A 24,251-nucleotide genomic window follows, 5' to 3' on the forward strand; every position below is an offset into this window, starting at 1 on the left:
AACTTATTTATTTTTAGATCGGCAAGACGAACCAACACCTGTGGCATACAAAGTACGCTGTGCGATTGGCCATGTACCTCGTGCTTTGCTTTATTTGAATGGCCTCATGTATTCTTATAATGTCATTTTACTGTCTATAGCGTGAGTTTTTAAATCACAAAGTATTGTAGCAAATTTTTTTAGATCAGCAAGAGGAACCTTTGAGTGGTTGCGCGGCATAATTTATACACCAGTAGCGTATAAATTACGCCGTGCAACCACTTAAAAGTTCTCACTTATTACCGCAAAGACGATTACCCCATAACCAATTAAAATTGAATTTTTAAATTGGTGGTGAATAGGTTATATATTCATTCTATTTAATTTGTTTGCGCAATCATTGAGGATAATCTTCTCAACTCCCAACAATGAATATTGGAATCACTGTAAATTTAGACTCGACATCTACTGTTTATGTCGGAATATAGTCCCCCCTTTTTTTCCTAAAATGCCCGTGATAAAAGTTAAGGGGGGGGGACTATATTCAAACCCATTTTTTTTTCCCCCCGAAACTCAAGTCTCAAAATTAGGGGGGGGGACTATACTCAGAGGACTATATTCGGAGGAATACGGTATTGTAGTTACTCATCCACAGAATTTCTATGTTAAAGACTGGCATGTCGGCGAGGCATTACGCTCGCTTTCGGGTCGCCACTTTCGAAGGTTCATACCTGGTGCGCACTGTGTCAGGAACTGGTTTACAGGATTGGACGCCGGCAGCCAATCGGAGTTCCTCTACCATGTGCAACTAGGCTCGGGGAAACTCTGTAGTGCACAGAAACTCTGCAAGCACTACAGCGATATATTTGATACATCAGTACTTCCTATAAAATCAAATTTTAAAATACTATAATATGTACAATGAAATTTGCTCAAAATTTCACTGGTTATAGAAAACACTCCTCTTTTTTATTTAAGAAACAAAAATCATTTTTATAGTGCAGTAATTTTACTCTAGGCTAGATTTTTTGAGCCATTCAGAGCAACAGCAGCACTTGCAAAAGAAATTACGATGTCATCTCAGGGAGAGAAGTTGCCACCTTAAGGATTAAGCTAACTTCGAATTTGTTTAGTGTTTTCATCCACTGAGACAAAGGGAGTTAATTTTTCAATGTTCATATGCATGGTATTCTTTGAGGACATTTTTCAATGTTAGGGAATGTGTTCAATGTGATACACTCCATTTGCCCATTGAATGCTGTCGCTGTTTAATGTCTTAATCTGTTGTTCAAAAACAAATGTGACTGTTATATTGATAAATTCTTAATATTTCATCATTCTATTGAAAATTACTAGTGTAAGACCTCTGCTTATAACATACTTTTCAATTCCCCTGTAAAATGTGAAGGATAGACCCTGTTGCATATGAATAATGCAACATACTGACATCTGTTTGGGTATTTTTCTTTCATAACAGCTCAATTGACATAGGCAAAGGCCAGGTCGGCTGGTCAGCGATCGCCGAGGTCCCCAAGCTTAGGGGGGGGGGCCCCAACAATGCTCGCGACTATCGTGAAGCACATATGAAAAGTGTAATAAAAAAGACTGATTACTTCAGCCAAAGTTTTTTTGCAAATACAAAATAATATGTTTTCATTAGTTGCTTTATTAACAGCACACTTTAAGAGTAACAATATTACATTAACAATAAATTAAATTAAGTTGTCTGAAAATAAAAGAGAACCTGATGCATTTTTGAAAGGGTTATTCGAAAAGGTTATTTTAGAGGTTTTTTTTTCTAAGATTTCAGTGCAGTTTAAATGAACAAATTCACTAAATAGATATTAAACCATAATGCATTATCAAATTTATTAGCTGCTAAATTCTCAGTTTTCTTACGTAATTGTTATTTTTTATTAACTTTTCTCTGAATTTTAAGAGTCAGAATAGTGCCAAAATCCATTTCCGGGCATGTAATTTCATAAACTTTCAATTAAGTTTATAATGAAAACTCTGGCAATGACATAAATCAAGAAAAAAAGTTAAAAGGCTGTCTTCAATGAAGTTGGTCGTATGTACAGATGGATGTGACTTAGCCCTACTCCTGTAACTCAGCTTTTGGATGGTCTTCAACATTTTAGGCTCGGTTTATCGAGAAAACTTCCAAATATAGTTCCAATAACACTCTAATTAGGGTATATGAGAAGAATACCCAAGAGATACATACATAACTTGAATCCATTGATCATATTAAGGCATTATATGTAGTTCCAAACACTAAGTATTTACATAGGTACTTGGTTTAATGTTCAAGAACACAAATGACTGCAAAAGATAGAGAGGCTTATAAATAAATTACTCCAGTTTCACATGACATATTTAATGAAACACAAATGATAACTTAGCTACACACACTTAATCTTCCAATATGCATAGAAAAAGGACAACAAAATCCTTATACTGTCCCTTAAATCTGGCTACACTGCCATTGGTTGTTGTCACAACATTTGAAGAATGGATGGCATGCATCTCTATAAAAATGTAAAATAAGTGTGGAAATTGCTGGTCAGTTTGCACTCATCTCTGCCCTCCTTTGGCCACTGAAAATGTTAACTTCAACCACACTGATACAGGAGATACATGTATTCCTCGTATGAAAAGCCCCTCGCAAAAGATAATCAGATTATACTGCACTATTTCTTCGAGGACTACCAGCCAGGAGTTGTATTTGCCAAACGCCGCATTCGCCTGAAAAGCAATTTAAGATAATGCATGAAAAAAATTCAAGTGTAACATATATGTAGCTTCGCTTACTCACAATTTGCCATTAACGTATTCATGAAAAATAACTATGTACATATTAAAATACTAGCTATGTAGCTTAAATATTAGCCGATAAGAGAATTCAGTCGAGAACTGAGTCAAACCAATATAAGAATTGATGATGATAATTAATCACCAATCACAATCATATTCCTCCTTCGTACCTTGTATTTCTGTCCTGATCCCTGATTTTCTTTTCCATTTCAGCATCAGTTAGAGTTTCCAAGAATGGTGACCACTGGTCAGCTTCTGAAGGTGGTCGAAACGGAACCTCAACTGTAGCCAAAGGTGCTTCACTAAAAAAGTAAAAGACAGGTAAAATATGATGACAAAAGGAGTGAGATAAAAACAAGACAACAGAATCTGCATATATTCAAGAATCATGGCATAGTATATAAAGTATTAACATAGAGGAAGACTAGCTCCATTATTTTTATACATAAGCTCTTTGCTTTAGCTTTACAATTATTTTTTTTGTGTTGAAAAACTCTTAGGTGCCAACAGCAACAGTTCTCCAAAAAGTGTTGAGTAAAGTAATTAGGTGGGATGTGCTTGACTGTTCAGAGTTATTCTGATTGGCTTTCATTCCAAACGACGGATTCCAATTGCTTCCACATTGAGCGGAACCGTAAGTCAGATGCTGATACAGCCTAAACAGTCAACAATTCCAAGAATGCATTTGAATACACCATTCAATTTCCCTTTGTTTGCCATTTTTTTTGTTTTTTTCACTAAACCTTTTTAGCTATCCTTCTTCCCTGATCAATCAGAAAAAACATTCCAATTATGAGAGAAGTGTTGGATAGCCTACATCAATGTTGTCTGTACATGAGGAAAACAAAGGATTGAAAAGGTGTCCGTAAACAAGAGTTTGAATTCTTATATGAAAGAATACCCTTGTGCCAGGGAATTCAAAATTTTTCCCCACATAAACATCCATAAGTAGAGGCCCTCTATGCCAGAGATACATACATACACAGCAATTAATTTTTAAAGAGAGCCTTCAATTTCATAGATAATTTTCTAACAAAGACAATAAGCTGCCAGCTGAACCCATGCACTTCAGCTTTAATAGCAGCAATCAAATTTAAGATTCATTAAGACATTAAAAAGGTCAAGTCCCACCTGAACGCATAAGTCCTTTGGTGCCAGCTCAACTGTCCTCGTATGCTATAAGCAATAGCGGTGACAAATTCTCCTCCAAGACCCAGTTCAGCACACAACTTCATGGCAAACGTCTCTGGGTTGTTTTCGCGTTCACTCATGTCCCACTCGACTTGATCAACCAGGGACGTGTTGCCTACGTGGATATTCAGCTGAGGGCCAGAGCATTCCCAAAGTTTCAAGAAAAAAACATAAATAATCAGCAATTTTATCTCAAAATAAAGGTAACTGCATAAAGTGAAGCACAGCATTTTACTGGGCAAAACTAAAATATTTTTCACCACACAATATTTAAGCATGTAGTAGAGAAAAATAAGTTGGAAATGGTGGATGCCCAAAACAAATACCTCCACGTAGAGGTGACAGGACAGGCTCACATACTTACTCCACAAAGAGAATCAACTGAGTACATGTAAACTACAGAAGAAGTGAGGGTAACGGCAATTCCTTCTAATTTAGGCATTATTCAAAGTCTATCTCCAGTAATGTAACATAAACTATCAGATATGGGAGGATGTGCGTGAAATAAACATGTCATAATCTGATGTTTAAGGGCAGCAATTATAAAAAATGCAAGTGAAAAATAAAATGAGTCAATTATCAATAAAATATGAAATTTTCAGCCATTTATTCATTGAAAAAATCCTGTCATACGGTTCCAATATATCAGTTCTATTCCCGAGTTGAAGAAAGATGGTCGCACACAAATATTTTTCTAGCTTCCACTACAGAAACAATAAAATACAAAATTTCCCATAACACATAATCACCAAAGAATTCACAATTTAAAGCATGCAGAGATTTTCCCCAAATTTAGAAAGATTCATGCTAAGCACACTACAGACTACAGTGGAATTCTAACATGTTAACTCAGTATTTCAATCCGAAGTTCAGTTTAGTTATGCGAGGGAAGAGCTCATTCCAGACTAAGTCACAGGAGTGTGAACTTTGACGATTTTTAATTTGAAGAGTCTGAGGACTTGACCCAGGATTTGAACTTGAGACCCCTCCTTCAGCAGCCATGTATTTAACCCACTATGTTAATACACTCCCAACATATTAGTAAAACCCCCCAGCCAAACACCCTAGAGGTGACTCGGAGGGTAATATGTAGATGCATATTAAAAGTCAATGGAAATTGTCCAAAAACACTTTAATGTCACTGCATGACTGGTTTCAATAAGAGCCCTTAAAAAAACAGCCTCCATACCTGGCCACAATCAGCTAACTGTTTGAGAGTCATTTCCCAATCCACGTTTTTGACGAAGGAATCTGCGAAGAGCCTGCACTCTGGCGGAATAATCGGAAACCTGCGGCCGAGTATGGCTATGCTGGACGACGAATACATAGTTGAGTACACACATACTTGCTCAGCCATTAGAGAAATCATACCTCTCCTTTTATAATTCCCAATAAAGTTCCTATTAGTTATGGAAATTTCTCATTAAAATAATATTATAAATATAGTATAATACAGGGAGAGCAAGACCTTACATACTCTACCTGTATCCTGTATTTGCACCTGACAATGTTGCACAACGACAAAACTGGTTGTTGTTAAAATCATGCGTGAAATTTACAGTTTTTTATTTAACATGAAGCAATTTCACGAAGTCACGCCTCAAACTATGAATTTTATGAGTTATGGATTTGAGAAAATCAAAATTTATCAGCATATATGCCCAAGCAGCTGCCGAGTTACCCAAATCTGTTCACATTCAGCGGCCAACGAGGTGAGTGAGAGGTCGAGCAAAGCCACAATCGGTTAACAAGAGACTCGAGGGTGTACACTCCAGACCACTTCCACCACCAGATGAGTGAAAGTTGGCAAGTTTGAAAGGTGCTTTGCAGGGATCTAGTTTCAATACATTTTGCATAATCTTCAGGTGCCCAGAGTGTGTTCAGTCCTGAAGATAATGCAAACTGCATTGAAACTGGTCATGACGTAAACTTAAGCATTTGTAGAAAATTGCCACTGACTTTTAATTTACAAATAAAACGATAATGAGTGAAGCTGGGATCCCAACGATTCCAGAAAAAAGCCACACGTGAAACATTTTGGGTGGAAAGGTGGATGAGGGAGGAGGATGTAATTATAGACTGGAGGCATTCCAGATCTGGTCTTGGAGGAGAATGGAGAAGATGAGATGAATGATGAGGAAACGTAGCGAGGAAGTGCTACGGGAATGTAGTAGGCAAGGAGAGAAAATAGCTAGAGAATATAAAGGGGATGTGGAGGGAGCATGTACAGAAAGGGGGAAGGGATAACCATTGTTGAGGGAAGAGAAAGAGATCAGGGTTGACGATAGAATGAAGAGAAGAAGAAAATTTAGCATGGGCATGGGGACAGGCAGGGATGATAGTAAAATTGATATGTTGCATTCCATGTACACTTACCTAATCAGTAGATTACCTGTAATAATTTTGATGCTCTTTTATTTTTTCATCACTCATATTTATCCTCTCCACAATAAAATGATATATGCTCCTATTTTTCAGCTTCCCACAGCAGAAATCTAGTTCATCGATAAAATTTCTGCCCTTGTCTCAAATTTAACTTTCAAAGCCAGTAATCATGATTTTAGGGAGTAGCCTACAACTCATGCTTATTACGTAAGCACAATAGGTATGAGTTATGGTTAATAGGGAACCTGCTACAAATGGAATTTGAGAGGACGAGGCTCTTCGCTGACTCATCTACTAATTAAATAATAACCTTCATTTTCTAGTTTCAAAAAAAGTTCCCCTGTGTTGTCAATAAAGCTGCGCAGCTCCTAGATGTAACTCGCATTCACATTTTCCAAATTCCAGAAATTTCCACAGTTATTATAATGACCATGCAATGAAGCCATACTCATGCAATTCTTGCTAGATTCTAATGTTTTCACCAAGTGCATACCCTATAGCAACCATTGAGTCAAGATACTTTTATTCCCTAATCAAAGGTATTGATTCTTCCACCTTCATGCAAAATTTTAGGCCTTTTCTCTAACCCTTACAAGAAAAAAGAACAACTGCAGCGTTCCCTGCATTAACCACCACATGTAATTTGCACTTCATCAATGGCAATCTGATTTAGTTTCAATGTCTCCTGAAAAAAGGTACAGGCTTGAAATCAATTCCGTCATATTTTCTACACACACATTTGAATATGTGGTCTGATAGAGTGATAAAACAATTTGAAGAGATTGTACCCTGATACAGGCTTTTTCAGAAACCATTTAGGAATGAATCGAAAACACTTGAAAGCTTCTTTTAAGAACTTACTGCCTTAAAGGTCAAGCAAATCTCAAATGGAAGATAAGGCAAAAAATCTATATACACCAAGATGAAATGGTAAAAAGTTAATACTGGGAATTTGTCACAGCATAAGGAAGATGACCATTCAGAAAAGTTACGTATACATTCTATAGCCCAGATAACCTCTTAATGTAATTACATCACTACTAAGCATAATATTTATTTACCTTAATGATTACACGCTGATCAGTTACCTTAATGATAACACGCTGATCAGATTGTTCTTCCAGAATGTTGTCTGTGGGAAATCCATCAATTTGTTGCCTAATTGCTTGGGCAATAGCTGGCACAAAAGTCAAAGGATTCAAATCCAAATCATCACAGAGGACTTCAGCAAATTGCTCTGGAGTTATTAGTCCCTCTGCAAGAAAAGGTGCTATGTAAAACATCACATTTTCCCACAGCTAGACAATGAATATTATTGTACATGCCCATAATTTCTCTTCATAAGACACCCACAAGGCATTCATATTATATCAGGCAGTAAACGGTAAAACCGATATAAGTGCCCGTTACAGGAGAGATCTTGCAGAGCCATTCCATCATGAATGAGAGACTTTTTGCAGGTTCTACTCAAAAACTCTATCATATACCATACATGAGGTATTTTGATGTTGTCAAATCATTGTTAAGTGCAATCCGCTTACCACGTTCCCAACCTATCAGCCAGCACACCCCTCTTTCTTCTCCTCCTTGGGTTTGCTATTTAAGGAGTGTGATCTGTAAATGTCTATCTCTGGACCACTTTGCAAAGGAGGGATTCTGTCAGGCTTCATTTGAGATTTGAACCCAAGACCCTTCAGCCAAAAGCTCCACCACAGACGAAACTATGCTCCCCAAAAAATAGTTGGTATTTTAAAAAGAAAAAAGTTTTTCACTAATTTTCCATTCCTCTTTCCCAACAATTCATACATAGAATTAAGCATTATTCACTTATTATCACAAATATATCTTGGTAGAGTGCTAAGTTAATCATTCAAATGGATTCATTGTCACGGGTTCATAACCAGACGACATATTCAATAACCAGCTGATATGGGTAAATTCTTCCCCTTTCATTAGTGTTAAGGGTAGGGTAAAGTTCAATAACTCATTTTTAACGATTTCAAGGTTTCTTGGCTGGATAACTTTTACATAAACCACCTTTTTTTTAATAAAGTGACCTTGGTTTCGATTAATAATCACATCATCAAAAATTATTATGCATTTATCTTATTATTGTAATCTAGTGATGTAACGTTAAAAGAAACAAATTTTGAAACAGATGCCACAATAGGGGAAAAGGATGGGTAAAGACATTCATTAATGACAAAGTTGTCCTGGTTATTAAAAGTTTTCAAAATTTCTAACAGCTCTCTGGCATCTAATTTGTGGTGGTCGTTGCTTAATTTTTAAATATTCTTTTTAAAATCACTCCTATAGCAGTTACATATTGAGAGTTTAGCAAAATTACTTTTATCATTTTTGTTATTTGTGTACGCACTTAAATGTTCTGTCTTCCTGTCTGCCCCACGTAGGCAGTGGCGCAGCGAGGGGGGGGGTTTTGGGGGAAAACCCCCCCCCCCCCAGAGCTCAGAGAAATTTTAAGTTAAATCCATTTTACTTAAAAGGATTGATATTACTATTAGAACAGGGTTAGGATTAATAAAATATCCCCCAGAAAGCTGTAAAACTCACCATTTTCAACCAGTTATCTTAAAATGTCTAAGCAATTTATTAATGTCGCACCCACCGCATATCCTGGTGGGTATTCCATAACCCCCACACACCCTGGTATTAATTGCACCTAAACCCCCCCCAGCCTTGATTCCTGGCTGCGCCCCTGCACGTAGGCACCATTGCAATCGCTGCATTTCAACAAATACACACAACATCTGCTTAATTGATCCATTGGACCCTTAAATTTTACCGGCAGCCTTCAGAAAATGGCATTCAGTTTAAAAGAGACAAATACTGCATGGCTTCCACAGCCAAAGAGGGAGATAAAATGGATTGGAGAGCTGAGTGCTTGCATTTAAGTAACGATGCTATATTAGGAATTTAAACAAAATGTAGAATTTGCAATAGATTGTGACAGTTCAACTGAATGGTTTTACATAACCTACAGCTAATACAAACCGTTTTTATTCCAGGTGAAGGTGTCCCTAAGTTTCTGGCCTTCTATTTCCATGTCGAGCCTTATTGGTACCAGCAACTCAGGCTGCGTAGCATTTTCATGAATAGTGGTGGGATCGGTATCATCAAAGCTATTAAGTAAAATTGAATAAACAGTAGAAAGAAGCTATTAAGTAAAATTGATTAAACAGTAGAAAGAAGAGACTGTGGGCACACAATAAAATCATAGGAAAACTTTAGGTGAATAATGGATAGATAAATGCCTTACCATAGAGGGAACGTTCTCACTTTTTTATTATTCACTCTGTTGCGGTTAATCGGCGTCGCTTGGGGAACCGCATCGAGATGAGAGCTATTTGGTAGAGACGGTACCCAAGGTGCACTTTTCCTCGATTTTCCTTCCCTACAAGGAATGCGCAAGAAAGTTGAAAGCAAAGGTCAGCCCAAATTGAAAATTTTATCTCAAATTTCGAGCAACAATATGCTTCTAAAAGAGAAATACCTTGGAACAGGCGGCTCCGAAGAATGAACGGACACGGCTTTGTACTTCTCGTCATTTCCCTCAATAATATCCTCCACTTCAGACGCTTTTAATAGAGAGACACTGGATGCCAAAACATGCTGGCTGAGACCTAGAAAGGGATTGGGTGTAAACTAAGCACTGGTAGATAATTAAGCTATAAAAAGTGATGATGTAACTTACCTAGTTCAACGAGCTTTTTTCTTTCGTCATTCGTAATGCTTCTTCGGTACATTCCAGGGTATTTTTTGTACAGAGACCCCCGGAAGAGCCGGAGGTAGTTTCCCACCTGAGGAAAAATACGCAGCATTCCAAACAGATATAGTAAAAAAATACGACATTCTATTAGCAAATTACAAATTACTACAGCTATTACCTCCGACCCGATACAAAAATATTCCCCATTTTCTTCTACTTGAAAGCTGATCGGCTTGTCACCGTATGTCCTTAGAGCCATTTTGCTGCAGGACTGTTAACTTTTTTCATAAGCTAGATACGACAAACAGAAAATAAAATTTTTAAGCCAAAATAGAGCTCGATCTTAGTTCACTTGCCGACAGCTACTCGTTTTCCCGCAAGCATATATAACAAACATCCGCAATTTCCAAGGGCCCCAAAGACGCCATGAAAATTGATGAAAACAAATCGAATATTTTCGTTATTCACATGTTCATGTCGGTTGCTGACGTCATTATTGTCAAAACCTTCGAGTAGATGAGCAGCACCAGCAGCACTACTCTTACAGCTAGAATGAGTCACATGATACTAGTACGTTTTGGCCAAGGCGCATAAGGGCCATGGTTTTTCCATTCATCCACGCTTATTTACTGTTATTCATCGAAAAAGCTACCGAAAAATAGTTCAATTGAGTAAAAATTTTAAATCTTACAATAATGTTGGTAGAATTACATTTTACTAGTATTTTTATCCACGTCGTCCGAATATTGGAATTATGAATCGGGCTTTACAAGCATTTGGGTAATAATCCTATTCGTTGCGTTCAGATTACAAATTAATATTTTTAGATAATAAAGAGCTAGCATAATGCCTGCAGTCATTGTTGATAAACTAAAATAATGAAATTTTCAATTAAGAAAAAACATCGTCGGAGGCCCTAGATCATGTGACCAGGGAAAAAGTCAAGACAACCTCTCTCTATTTTATTTTTGACTCGATCGTCGTTCGATTGATTTTATATCGATACTAAACCGATCGAACGATATCTCGAAAAATTTGTTCACCGGCTATCTCGAATGTTTCGCGCCGGTTGTGTTGTGAAGTGTATTTGTGGGTTCTACTTAATTGTTTTACCTTAAACTCTGCGATGGAATTAGATTGATAAAAATTTTCTTTTTCCTGCCTAAAAAATTGGCTATGGTGTGATAAGATTCGTTTCATTTTGTGTCGATAAGTATTTGCGAGCGTTTGTGGTACGCATGTTTCTGTTTCTTAAATTATTACATTGTTCTGACATAGTCATTCAATCGTTTTGGTATCTAATATATTTGTGTTTGGTGTCTTGCTTATCAGTGTTCGATAAGGCTGGTTAATGATGGCGGAGTCAGAGTTTCAAGATTTGCTCCATGCCGCAGAACAGTTGTCATCGGATGCTATGGGAGGTGGTCAACTTCCTCGAGTTGAGAGAAATTTGAGACAAGTTTTAGAAGCATCTCAGGAGCTCTGGTCTCGTGTGACACAAACTGGAGGACAAGATACACAAGCGTGAGAATTATTTCAATGCAGCATGTTTACATAATTTTTTATATGAATGTTGTATCCCCTTCTCGTCTAATGTTAACAGGGATAGTTGGAGCATCGTTTACATCATCTCCAACCTGAAACTCAGCATTTTAGATGTTCTGTTTGAAATGATATAGTAGTTCAATAAAGTGAATAAAGTATAAGTTCATAGATATCCTAAATCTACGGCTTGAAAGATTTGAGAGGAATACAATTTCTCCAAAGTATGGATTGGAGAATCATCTAACATACGTGAACCTTCTTGTTGAGAACTTAACGCCTATAGCAGCCCGCTCTATTCGAGCAAGACGTGAAATGACAAACCCATACACTTATTATAAGAAAGCAAATCAGACGAAAAATCACATATTTCAATTGTAAATTTTACTTGCTAAAATTTGTCACTTGGTCATGGTAATATAGTTAAGATTTTTGTTACATTTTTAAGACCAAAGTTTCATTAGTAATGTGGCACAATTTTTTATTTCATGATTTAGTCATTCATAATGAGAATTGAAATTATTTTAGTTCATTGGCATGACCCCTATGAAATATTGTATAAACCTGTTTCAAAATTTTATGCAATTGCCATGGCAATGTATAAGATTGTATAAAATTTTGAAACAGGTTTATACAATTTTTTCATAGGGGGAGTATTACAAGTATATCCTTTGATCGTTAATGAACAATATTTTTCTCAATCGTTCAGGCATGTGCTCCTCGGTTCCAAAGGTGTGGATTTACCGCGGCTTAGTCAGAAACTTGAGACTCTTAGTGCACGGAGAACATTCGAACCACTGGAGCCAACGCCAGATACGGATATACAAAGCTTTTTGAAGAATGAAAAGGAAAATGCAATCTTGGCCATTGTGGAGGAGACTCATGAAGCGGTGAGTTAATTATGTATGTAATCGTGTGGTTTTTTATCCTTTGCGGTTTCAATTTCTGCTGAAGATTCTCATTGAGTGTATTGTATCCATGTATAGGCATTTGAAAGTGTGAGGCAGTGCCAGTGGGACTCAATAAGGAACGATTGGAGGTGTGCAAAGGGAAGAGCAATGGCGGCCCTTCGCAGTAGTGATCCACATGAGTTTGTGGATATAAATATTACAGAGGTAATTGCATTCATTTCCTGTTATGCAATAGTTGTTCATGCTCTTGTGAAATTGGTTGCGTCCGAATGCATGCATTGTAGGGTTGATACAGGAGAGGGAATTAAAAGTCGAGATTGGAAGTCATGGAAATGTGAGGGAAACTTACTTGAGAGGCACAGTAAAGAAATTAAAATCTTGTTTGTACGTGCAGAAATTTTGTTGCTGTCCTGGTTGGGTAGCATGGGGTAGAACTAACTTGGTGTAATATGATTTTATTTCTTCTGCTTGACATTAATTCTCAGCTAAGTTTGCTGCATTCCCCTAAAATCACTCTACAGATTGCTTTGCCTGTGATATGGAGTTCTCCCCCCTTCTCACCAACTGACCCCCTTTTCAACTTACCTGTCGCCATGTTCCTAGAGGCCAACAGCTGCATGAGTCACTTATTGGTCCCAAAGGTGCCCGACAATGACTTTTGGAAATTGGTATTATAACTTTATTGGAATGAAATACATATTTATAATATGTACGAGATTCTTAGAAGACTGAAAACAAACACCATATTTCTGACATAACTTCAGTTTGCTAAGCAAGGAAATAATTGAGGAAAATGGAAAATTCTCTGGTATCAAGCAAAAGTTTCAATTTGCCTAAAAATTAGGGGAAGTGGTTTCTTTCGAAGAGTATATTCTTCCTCCCCTTCTCACCAGTAGAACTCTTGTCAAGTGACCTTTGTTCGTGCTCCCCAATTTTTTAATCAAGCTGCTAGCGTGAGTACCTACTGTGCTCTTGAATGCCAAACAATAACTTTCCTCAATTAATGTTTCACATCCAAAGTATTTCAGGATCAGTACCAAATATAAAAAAGAATCATGATTTTTTCAAGGAAAGGCGAATGATTTTTTTTCTCTATGGAATTTTTGCACAAATTGTGCATTGCGGGTGACTCCTGTAAAAGTTATCACCATGGATAATCCTGGTATACTTAAAACTAAAAAAGAAATAGTCCAAACTCAACGCATTTCTGGTACTATTTACAAATACAAATGAAAATTGTGTAAAGCCTTTAATCTTAATTAAAATATCCAAGATATTGTATGTTATTTCTCAATTTAACCTCCTTGTCTGTCACCACGTACCTACACTATTCTCTGAGTAAATTTTTTGTCTGTTTGTGAATACCATTTAATTTTTTTAATCATGTATGATTATTTTATTATTATAAAGTTATATGTTTGTGTACGTATAATTATTATAAACAAATGATAATTTTTAACAAATGGAATAAGAAAGAAATTTGATCTTTAACAAACCTTTTTTATTTCAGCAGTATCTGTCATTGAGTTGATGATTGTTGAAATGATGAATATGTAATTTTAGCGAACTCTTATTTAACATTCTTAATGTGATACATTTAATCATTGGGTTAGTCTCACGGGAGTGTTTTTTCACTCAGGGTGTGTCTCACATGGAGGATGAAACTATTCTACATGGAAGAAGTGCACTGCAGAGGGAAGAGGTTGCCTTTGCCAGGGGTCTAGTGGAGAGGAACCGTGAAGCTGTTGTCGGAAATGAAATGTCCAGACCATCCCTTGTGCAGACATTTTGGAGTATATCACAGGAGTTGGGTGATGAGGTAAATACAGATTGGGGCTTAGTTCCTTTTCTGCCAAGTGATAATGGTTAGGGGTTAGAGGTGGCATGATGGGAGGTAAAAAAAGAAATATTTGTGCCTCCTGTTAAGAAAATGAAGCGACTCATGTGTTAAGGTTGTCAATTATCCATCGCATTTTTCATGGTGTTGGCATTATTGGGATGTAATTGGTTTGGGAGAGGGGGAGATAATGCAGATAAAATGCAACACGGGTAATCTGCAGACTCCCAATTATCCGTCTGCAGATTACCTGTGCGGATTGTTGAGCGCTAAACTTGAAAATGTGAAGATGACAGCAAATGATTTTTAACAAGTCATAAGCCATCAAAAGTGGTAATGTCAAGGATGGGCAGTATGGCAGGAGGCTTGGAGGAAAGGCAGCAGATTCAGAGGTACAATTAATTTTGAAGGGCAGTCACATGCCTCCCCTGATCCAACGCACAACACAGGAATCCAATCTCCCTTTTACAAACGCTCTGGTTTACCAAGTGCAAAATTTTGGGTCCCTTGGACTTAGTCAGTTGAAGAATCTACTGTACCTTTTCAAGTACGCAAAATGACCCTGCCGTCGACGCACCCTTTCGCTCAATTCTACTACTTTTCAAGTTCTAGAAATAAGGACTGATCATTTTGTTAGTTGCATTGCTATTTTGAGGTAGATACATAATGTCTTATTTATTGTAAAATTTATTATTTGATTCTTAATAGTGGCTTTTTAAATTTGTAAATGTAACTGGGTTATTGGACTCTTATGAGGTGTAGAGTATGTGTAAGTTTGTGTGTTATTCTCTATTTTTGCTGTCATAATCCCTTTTGTGATATATACAGTAGACTCTTGTTATAACGAAGTTTACGGGACTGAAAAACTGGAGGTTTGTAATAACGAAGTTCGTATGAACATTTCTTTTTATCAAAAGAAAAAATTCTTTGTCAAGATTTCTTGTCTCTTCAATCTCCCGCACTTATAATCTTCAGAGTTAAGTGTATAATAAGCACGATTAAATTACGCACGAGTCCTCAGTATACGAAGAAGATGCGTTCCAGGACCTTGCTTCTAAGTTGATAAACCTAATCAAGGCATTGAGGAGAGTGTTTATCCTGCAGAATGCAACACTGCATCACAGCTGTGAGTTTATTCACGATTGTGATGAACTGATCTAACTTGCAACGCAGCCGGAGCCGAAAAAAATTGCTGTCCAAGGGAAGAAAGAATGGGCGAAACGCTGAACAGTTCCTGACTGCACACCAGATTAAGTGATTCTTTGTTTAGATTATGCCCAAAGTGGGAGTTCCTCTACGCCACGTCGTGTTGCATCGGCTGATTCCAAAGACGCCAAATTTGAAATTTTGGGCACGCTTGAATTTTTCGAATGTTTGTATCTCTTAAAGTTCGTAAATCCAACGTGCCTAGGAAGGGGACGTTGATGGTTTCAGGCGTTACTTGATGGAAGTTGCTCATGATGAATGAAAATTGTACTTTGTTTTTCCACATGCATATGGGCCAGATGATGGTGCAGTGCGTCGAAACCGCGGTCGCGTGTAAATAAATATATGTGGGAAAACAAAGTACAATTTTCATTCATAGGAAGGGGACTAATTGTATCTCCAATTTACGAGCGTTAATGAGTGGTTCACCTTAATTCCACAGGAATGAAGCTTATTATATGATGTTGTGTGCATATTGAAGTACAGTGAGTCCTCGTTTAACGTCACTTACCGTTCCTGAAAAATGTGACGATAAACGAAATGACGTTAATCGAAACATAATATCCCATAAGACACAATGTATAAAGTGAATATCGGCTCCTAGACCTTACAATTCCTATCCGAAAAAATTTTAGCGTATAATATCTGGGGCATTTTTTACGATGGGAATGCCAAACTATGGCATAAATACGTGTTCCTGTCTTCATCGATGACAATAGCAGCAGTGACGAAAAATCCTTCTCCATTTTTGTATCTTCCTACATTTGCTTTTCGTCTTCTCTATGGTGGTCGCCCGGGCGAGCGTCGCCTGGGCATCATCATCGCTTAAACATCGTCGCAGTTACAGGAACCAAAATTATTGTGAACACAGCAAAAAAAGTGACGACAAAAACTCGCGAGTTCTACATGGAAAAATTCCTTGAAATAACTTTTTAGGTTCCTGAAATCCATTATGTCAAGTAAAACCTTGCGCACCTACCTAAGAATTCATTTAGCAGAAAATTTGCTAAAACCGTAATCGCAATTAAAAATAAACGCACCGTTTTACACTTCGTTTAGACTGACTGTATTACCGCCCGCAAAACGGACAACCTGTAACGCCCGCTGCTTTGCATTTTTTTCTAGCGCGAAATTTAAAAGCCTTGACGTTATCGTGAAGCAAAAGTGCGATAAACGAATGACGGTCTCAAAATTTTCGTGACGTTATCGCGAAATGACGTTAAACGGGGTGACGTAGAACGAGGACTCACTGTATCTCCTACTGAAGAAAGAACCAAAGTTGACGCTCTTGGGCACAGTACAAGAGGAGAACTTAAACTTAGATCAATGATGATAACGTAGTGCAGCGTATATCCACCTAAATGCCATTACTTTTTCGAGGAACTTCAAAATAAAGTTCATATTGCAACCGCCAGGACCGGGACTGAAGTTTGTAATTTCGTAGTAACGAAAATTTCGTAATGATGTTTCTTTTACTATAGATTGGATAGGCCTTTTCGTTGGGAACAACAAATTAATTCGTAATAATGAGGACTTCATAATAACATAGACTTCGTAAAAACGTTGTTCATATTAACGAGAGTCTTCTGTAATTGCTCTCTAGCCCTTGGCATTTGCACTCCTCTCTTTCTTCTTATATCTTCTGCATAAAATGAGAAAGCACATTTATTTAAACTACCTATAGCTAGCTGAAAAAGAATTTATGAACGTGATGTGTAAATGTGCTGATTATTCCAATCATTTCAGAGACTCATGGAGCTTTGGGAGATGGTCAAATGTGTGGCTCAGGTGCGCTACAGTGCCACCAAAGGAGGTCCAGTGGCGTGCCGCAACTCACCTCAATTTTGCAGTGAGCTTGTGTCGCAGTCAAGGAAATATCTGGAAGAGAGGTGATATATTTATGATTGTGTTAAGCAAATTTGAAAAATGTGTTCCTTCAACACCCATGCGGAGACCTCATTTTCATGCATAAAATTGCCATCTTGATGGAAGGGGTTTGGACAAAAATTTCTTGAGAAAAAGGTGTCTATTATGTGTACTTGATACCTTTGGAGTTATCATAAGTTTTCGCTGATGGAGGCTCTTAGCTGGAACTATACATCTGAGATTCCTAATTTAAATTTTAATGTAATTTTTTTGTTGTTCTTTTGTTTGTCTGTCTGAGCATGGGACTTTTTTCTCATTTTAAGATGCAGCAATTCTTTCAGCAAGTCCCGCTTAACTTTTTTCTTGGGAATACAGCAGACTCCGGATTATCTGGCTGCGGTTTATCCGGGTTGCAAATTATCCGTGTATGATTTTCACTTTCGCTCAATTTTTTCCGTGATCTTTGTATAAAAATAAAATCTGACGCAAAATCATCGGAATTACAGTACCATGTTCCTCCAAATATAGTCCCCCTCCTAATTTTGAGGCTTGAGTTACGGGAAAAAATTAAAAAAATGGGTGTGAATATAGTCCCCCCTTAGCTTTTGTCACAGGCATTTTGGGAAAAAAAGGGGGGACTATATTCAGACAAATACGGTATTAATGCTAGGATACACCGCACTTATCATTTCATTTAGAATCCCCTTCGTAAACGGGAAGCGATCACGTGCTACTGCATTCACGGGAGCACCGTGTTCCTGTTTTCCAACCCTCGCAGTGCACGACCGCTCTCTGTGATCAGGGATACACGTTCGGCAAATGTTGCAACCCGGGCAACTTGTGCGAGACGCAACTGTGTGGCTTGGTGCCTGACAATGTAGTTTTAGACGTCGAGCAGTGGTTTTGAACCATTCGTGCAAACCACTTTTCTGTATCCGCAATCACACAGCCACGCATGTGTGGTTTTCGAAATCAGGGCTCTTACATGGAGCATCATTAATACGAGAACAACCATGTTATCGCCACTAAAAAGATCGCGAACTGGCGAAGAAAGCTCTCATCGAGTCCAGGAAGCATTCTAAAATAACAGAATACAGGCGGTCCCCGACTTTCGTACACAATGCGTTCCCGAAAACGTGTACGAAAGTCGAATGTACGAAAGTCGAACCATTGACTTCCATACTAATTAGGAGTTACGTTCCCATAGAGCGGAAAATACGTACTAAAACCTTTTTTTCACGGAATTCATTTCAATTGACTTAATTTTAATAATATGTTAATAAAACTCCTCAAATCATCTAATTTCTTTCGAAAATACGCAGAAAATGCAAATAAAAGTTTAAAAACAAGAACTCCGTAGGCCATCGAGTGAAGCTTCCTCTCGGCGTTTAGTTTGACATTCCACTTATTACGTCCACTATAAATAAAAAGACATATCAAGAAGCATAATAAAATGTAGTTGTTGAACCCGCACTCTGGATACCTTTTAATTTTTACAACAAAATTCGACATTTGGCAGGTGACATATTCGTGATCGCGTATATTTCGCATGTTATTCAAAGAAGACAAAAGACAAACGGAATTCGGGTGATATTTCGTGCAATATCGTTGCTGAAGGTGTACATGAATTAAACAGCACTCAAACGAAAAAACACAATTAGAAAGAAGATCTTACTAGTTTTATTGAAAGCCATTTGATGATGTCTAGTCAACTTCTTTTGAAAAATATCTTCAATGAAGGCTTTCTTCTTCTCCTGATAAAGGAGCCTATAGCAGGCAGTTTCTCTCCCAAATAAATCACCTAAATTAGAGTCAACTACTATCAAAGCCCTTTATTATATACGTTCGTATTGTTCGCATATACTGCCATTTGAAACAATTGAATGTTGGGATGCGCAATAAACATCGCGGGAATTTTAAAAAAAATTACAGACCAACGTCCGAAAGTCCGAATTTAGCGTACGAAAGTCAAGTAAAAGGTGTCAATTTTGAACGTACGAAAGTGCGAATTGTACGAAAGTCGAGTGTACGAAAGTCGAGGACCGCCTGTAACTGCATAAATAATAATATATTGTTTTTGTTACGTAAATTATGAATATTGCAAGACATTAATTGGCAGTTTGGGTTATCTGTGTATTCTGATTTTTCGTGCCGTCCCTCCCCATCATTCGCCATTAGGATAATCGGGAGTGTTTTGTAATACCCTGTTTTTTTCTTTGCATCCTCTACATCTTGTTGCATACTATGCCAATATCATATCTAAATATAAAAATTAAGAGATCTATTCACGGACGGTTATGGATATTAGCACATCCTTGCTCACTTAAATTTCTCCTGCACAACTCTTCCCTGACTGGAAACTCCAACCCTTTCTCATTGCTCTCGGGACTTTATGCTCCGTTTGCTTAATGCCATTGGGAAAACATGCTCATAAGGGCAGGTGGAGGAGACAGCAAGAAAAGAGGAGTTTTCTTTGTCTGTTTTTGAGTCTAGTCTAACCCATAATGTTCTCAAAAAACCCTCTTTTCTGCATAGATGTTATCAAATTAGTGTGAGATTACTGCTGTGTTTACCATATCAGGGTCCCCACTCAACCGTGAAAAAGCCTGGAAATAGCCGTGAATTTCATCATAAAACCTTAAAAATTTCTCAAACTTTTGGAAAAAGAAATGCAATCGACAGATCAAAAGAAAAAATGATATTTCAATCATGTTTCAAGGTGAGCCACATACAGACACTGTCCACAAATTTATCTCCACACGTACATTCGAAGTGCAGTTATTGGTCCTTGTGCCATGACGACATATTGATCTTGAGCCTGTGATTGGAAGACCGGCATACAAAGTGTTCATTAACCCTGGCGAAAAATCAGACACTTCTTTACTTCCCCACCTCACTGCTCCCTCCATTTTGCCACTCACAACCTTAAGCTTCGCCTAAATTTTGATAGCGATTGGTGATGTCTTGAGAAATAGCACTTTCATTGCTACGTTGAATTCACGGTGCCTGTCGCGGTTGATAAATTTTTAGTTAACTTGCAGGCGGTGATTGTTACGTCGTCAATATTTCTGCCTAAAATGGCTTATCAACAGACCGTGAATTTGAAGACATTTAGACCGTGAAAACCTGGAAAAAAACCGTGAATTTTATAATTTTATATTAGAGTGGGAACCGTGCATATGGAATCTCAGGGATACTGGCCGGCACATGATGAAGTCTGTCAACAACAAAGTTTATTGTGAGCCCTATCAGAAATGTTGTAAACTGGCCCCTCGTGTGTAATATATTAGAATCTTGTTAATAAGTGCTTGTGTGCATAGTTATTCTATAAGTTTTCTTACTCCAAAAGGTTCTACCCATTAAAACGTTGAAAAATCTTTGTAAAGTTCTCTCATGGAAAACTTTTCCTATGGTTAATTTGTATAGATTCATGATAGGTCAGCATGGATGATACAATGGAGAGGTTTCACATGCATTGGGTACATTGCTCAATTTTTTTTTTTTTACTTGCTGTTTTCTATTGAGGATAAATCTCTTTGACGTAATGCACTGCTCATTTCCTTGCTCTTCTCAGGTACAAAACATACATGCAGAGTGTGGTAACGTCGGACCTGGTGAGTGCCAGCCTGGGTTCTGCTCCGAGCACGCTCTCTCTTGTGCATGCGTTTGCATCTGTTCGGTTGGGCTCTCGCTCTTTCAACACATTCAGTGCGCAGCAGTCAATGCAGTCGCCTGCGCGCGGTCAAAGATTCCACACTTCGTCCATGCACCCCGAGACGGGCACAGAGGAGTCGCCAACAATTGACGGTCTCCCTGCTTGGGCCCTTGTCTTCTACTGTCTGCGATGTGGAGACCTACGAGCTGCTCTTGAGTACGCCATTCGTGCGGGGTAAGCAATCTCATTATCCTTGACTTCTTTTTTTGTTCTGAAGAGTTTTGAATATCTTTCCCAATGGAGGGTTTCCATATTAGTGATTTAAAGATACAGATACAATAATATAACAGTACAAGTTTCTTCCATTGTTTGCGAGTCAACTTTGTGGAACTTGCCCATGATCCAATTCATTGTCGACAAGTTTACTTTGTGGAAATTCATGGTAACTAGATAGAAACAGCCATTGTAGTTTTCTACACTTATTTATTAGGAGGGCTGGTTGGGGAATTTCTAGACATTTGTGACATGGCTCCCACTCCACCGTGAAAACCTTGAAACTTTGAATTAGCTGTGAAATTCATGTGCCGTGAAAAAAATTGGAAAAAGCGGTGAATTTCATCAATAAACCAGAAAAATCTCTCAAACTCGAGTGTAGAACTACGGTTGACAGATTTAAAAAATCAATTGTGTTTCAAGATCAGTCACGTGCAGGTACTGTCCACACATTTATCTACACACGTATATTCGAAAGCAAAATGTAAGCGAGACTATTGGTGCGTGTGCCGTGACGACTCACGGACCTTAAGCCTGTGATTGGAAGACCGGTAACCAAAGTGTTCATTAACCCTGGCGTAAAATCAGACACCTCTCTTCACTTCCCTGCCACTCACAACCTTTAGCCGGCCCTTAGTTTTGCAAACAATAGGTGATGTCATAATAATTTCATTGCTGCGTTTGCATTCACAGCATCTGTCGCTTTTGTTAAATTTTTAGTTAATGTGCAGCAGGTGATGGTTATGTGATCAATATTTCTGCCTTAAATGGCTTATCAACAGACCATGAAAACATTTATAAAACTAGATTTTTTTTCCTCTCATCTTGACCTCATTTAATTAATGATAAAATCTGTGAATTTCAAGATTTAGTTACAGTGGGAACCCTGTGTGAGACTAATGAACTTATAATCAAATATCTGTTGTACTTGGTATGAAAGAGAGTAAGATAGGTACTTGCCCTTTGCACTCATGTTTTAAGTTTTGCTCCACTTGAGAAAAATTCAGCTTTATTCAGTGTTGATTGCCACTTGGCAATGTTTTCAGTCCTTTTTTGGGATTTTACCTTCCCTCTTTCCTGCTTGCATTTCATTTCTAGCTCCGCAAGTGGCCTGGTGCTACCACATGCTGACAAGGTATTTGTTCTTGTGTCAATTTTTTTTTTATGTAGTCCTTTTTTCGTCAAAATTTCAGGGGAATTGGGGTAAATTATTAAGAGCAAGTGAATTATTTTTTATTAAGAATATTAAATTATCAGATATCGATGGTGGATTATATTCAGAGGCACACATTGATTTTTTGTATGAGCCATCATGTCAGTGCTTTTACAGTAAACATAGGTATTTGTCATAAATTCCAGTGAAAGAGGAGAAAATAGCAACTGTGGGAGAAGGGCTTTCAGTTTCAGGGTGGAAGAGGTTGATACTTGTTTACACTTCTCATTCTCCTTGCTTTGTCTTAAATTCAATAAACATTTATGCTGGGGTACCACCATCCTGGAAGATAGGCGATACAATTGATTTCAATCTGTAAGTGCACACAAGTACATAAATCATTTTAATAGTACGTACTTCTTAAGTTGTCTGAAAAACTTCCATTTGCAGGAGTGAGCTGGAGGAGGTGAGCAAGGTGCTGCGGGAGTGTATTGACTCTCCCGAAGGCACCCTTGCACCCAAGCATGAGATGCAGGTTCGTTACCAGTTCAGGAGGCACATTAGGAATTCTACAGATCCATACAAGAGGTGAGTATGTACCTTATTCAAGAGGGTGAATTGGCTGCCATTTGTGGATTTGTGCATTGAGGACGCTACTTCCCTTACTCTTCCCTTCTTACACTCTTCTCACCAAATACCCAATTTTATTTGCCTTCCAACATTATGGTGCTAAGGAAATATGAGAGTTGCCGAGAAAGTAATGCGCCGTATTTTATTTCTTTGGCTTTTATTTATTGCGCATTATGAGAATTACATGCACGAAAGAATGGTGTTTCAACTACACACCCTATTTTTCCACGTAATATCTGCCCCGTCCTCCAGCTCAAAACAAGGGTGTGCCCAGTTGCTACCAATCCTTGGATTTGGGGGGATCTATCCCCTTATTTTCCCCCATAGTTAAGCCTCTGACCTCATTTTCACCTATAGTGAAGTAGGCACCAATATATATAATGCAGAAATAAGGCTCCACTTCATTGTTCATTTTGTGGTCTTGAGAAAACATGGCAATGGATCTTCTGTGTTGCATGTTAGGTGCAAGTACTGTTGTCTGGACCAGTGTTTTCACCTCCTTCCAGGGCTGTCTACTGCATTCTCGGAGGGTGCACTGATGGCGTGAGCGCAGGCCGTGGTGGTTTTGGTGCTGAGGATGAGGGAATGGGTGGCTCGGGCCTCGGAGCATGGAGTGGTGTCGAGGGAGTGTTGGGCCAGACATCGGACGATTACCTCTGGCTCAAGCTGACGCAGATTGAGTGGCAGAGCACAGTGGCGTCCTCTACAATGCCGGCAAAAGGTTCCGTGGGCCAAAAGAGTTCCCTGCAGGATCTGCAGTCCCTTGTACTCGACTATGGTATGTACTGTCCAACTCGCATAAATGTATGCTACCATTGCCTGAACCATTATATAGGGAAAAATTTCTCGGCCATTTCTTCTCCAGGTTGGTCTTCACTTTCTCGTAGGAGTAAACTTGGTTTCACAAGTATTAGCTCACATCACCTCTAATAACAATATAACTTTCTTACATACATCTTCAATCGTTTTTGAGTTAACTTTGTGGAACTTCCTCATGGCTAAATAAATCTATTGATAACTTTGTCTATTCCTTGGAGCTTTATTCAATACAACCTCGACTGGTTTTAGCAATTAAGTGT

The 24,251-nt window shown here is 38.1% G+C and overlaps 2 protein-coding genes across 3 annotated transcripts in view; one reads left to right on the forward strand and one right to left on the reverse strand.

Annotated features, from left to right (window-relative positions):
* Positions 1 to 2,343: 2,343 nt before the first annotated feature.
* On the reverse strand, positions 2,344 to 10,553 carry LOC124156490 (SWI/SNF-related matrix-associated actin-dependent regulator of chromatin subfamily B member 1). Of its 2 annotated transcripts, none has more exons than XM_046531062.1 (9): positions 10,278 to 10,553; positions 10,085 to 10,190; positions 9,884 to 10,013; positions 9,650 to 9,784; positions 9,385 to 9,512; positions 7,461 to 7,627; positions 3,928 to 4,118; positions 2,967 to 3,098; positions 2,344 to 2,727 (listed from the first exon to the last, which is right to left on the reverse strand). In XM_046531062.1, the coding sequence occupies exons 1-9, from the start codon at positions 10,356 to 10,358 to the stop codon at positions 2,688 to 2,690; spliced, it is 1,110 nt and encodes a 369-aa protein (XP_046387018.1). In that variant the 5' UTR covers positions 10,359 to 10,553; the 3' UTR covers positions 2,344 to 2,687. The 2 variants fall into 2 exon arrangements, with proteins under 2 accessions (XP_046387018.1, XP_046387017.1); XM_046531061.1 differs by having other exon boundaries at positions 7,434 to 7,627; positions 10,278 to 10,552.
* A 570-nt stretch (positions 10,554 to 11,123) lies between these two features.
* The window catches only part of LOC124156492 (nuclear pore complex protein Nup93-like), a 31,124-nt gene continuing 17,996 nt past the window's right edge, over positions 11,124 to 24,251 (forward strand). The window contains exons 1-9 of the mRNA XM_046531063.1: positions 11,124 to 11,331; positions 11,432 to 11,623; positions 12,351 to 12,531; positions 12,628 to 12,756; positions 14,192 to 14,371; positions 17,342 to 17,484; positions 21,036 to 21,350; positions 22,993 to 23,130; positions 23,679 to 23,950. Coding sequence (XP_046387019.1) covers positions 11,451 to 11,623; positions 12,351 to 12,531; positions 12,628 to 12,756; positions 14,192 to 14,371; positions 17,342 to 17,484; positions 21,036 to 21,350; positions 22,993 to 23,130; positions 23,679 to 23,950 — 1,531 coding nt within the window. The 5' untranslated portion in view covers positions 11,124 to 11,331; positions 11,432 to 11,450. The remainder of the gene's footprint in view (positions 11,332 to 11,431; positions 11,624 to 12,350; positions 12,532 to 12,627; positions 12,757 to 14,191; positions 14,372 to 17,341; positions 17,485 to 21,035; positions 21,351 to 22,992; positions 23,131 to 23,678; positions 23,951 to 24,251) is intronic.

This window comes from Ischnura elegans, chromosome 3 (genome assembly GCF_921293095.1).
Source record: "Ischnura elegans chromosome 3, ioIscEleg1.1, whole genome shotgun sequence".
NCBI lineage: Eukaryota > Metazoa > Arthropoda > Insecta > Odonata > Coenagrionidae > Ischnura > Ischnura elegans.

Excerpts from the sequence above, each read along its gene's own strand:
- LOC124156490 (XM_046531061.1), bottom strand. The coding sequence starts at position 10,358 with ATGGCTCTAAGGACATACGGTGACAAGCCGATCAGCTTTCAAGTAGAA. Across the intron at positions 7,628-9,384 it reads CTTCACCTGGAATAAAAACG|AGGGACTAATAACTCCAGAG; the intron begins GTTTGTATTAGC and ends CTTTTCTTGCAG. Across the intron at positions 2,728-2,966 it reads GATCAGGACAGAAATACAAG|GCGAATGCGGCGTTTGGCAA; the intron begins GTACGAAGGAGG and ends ATTGCTTTTCAG.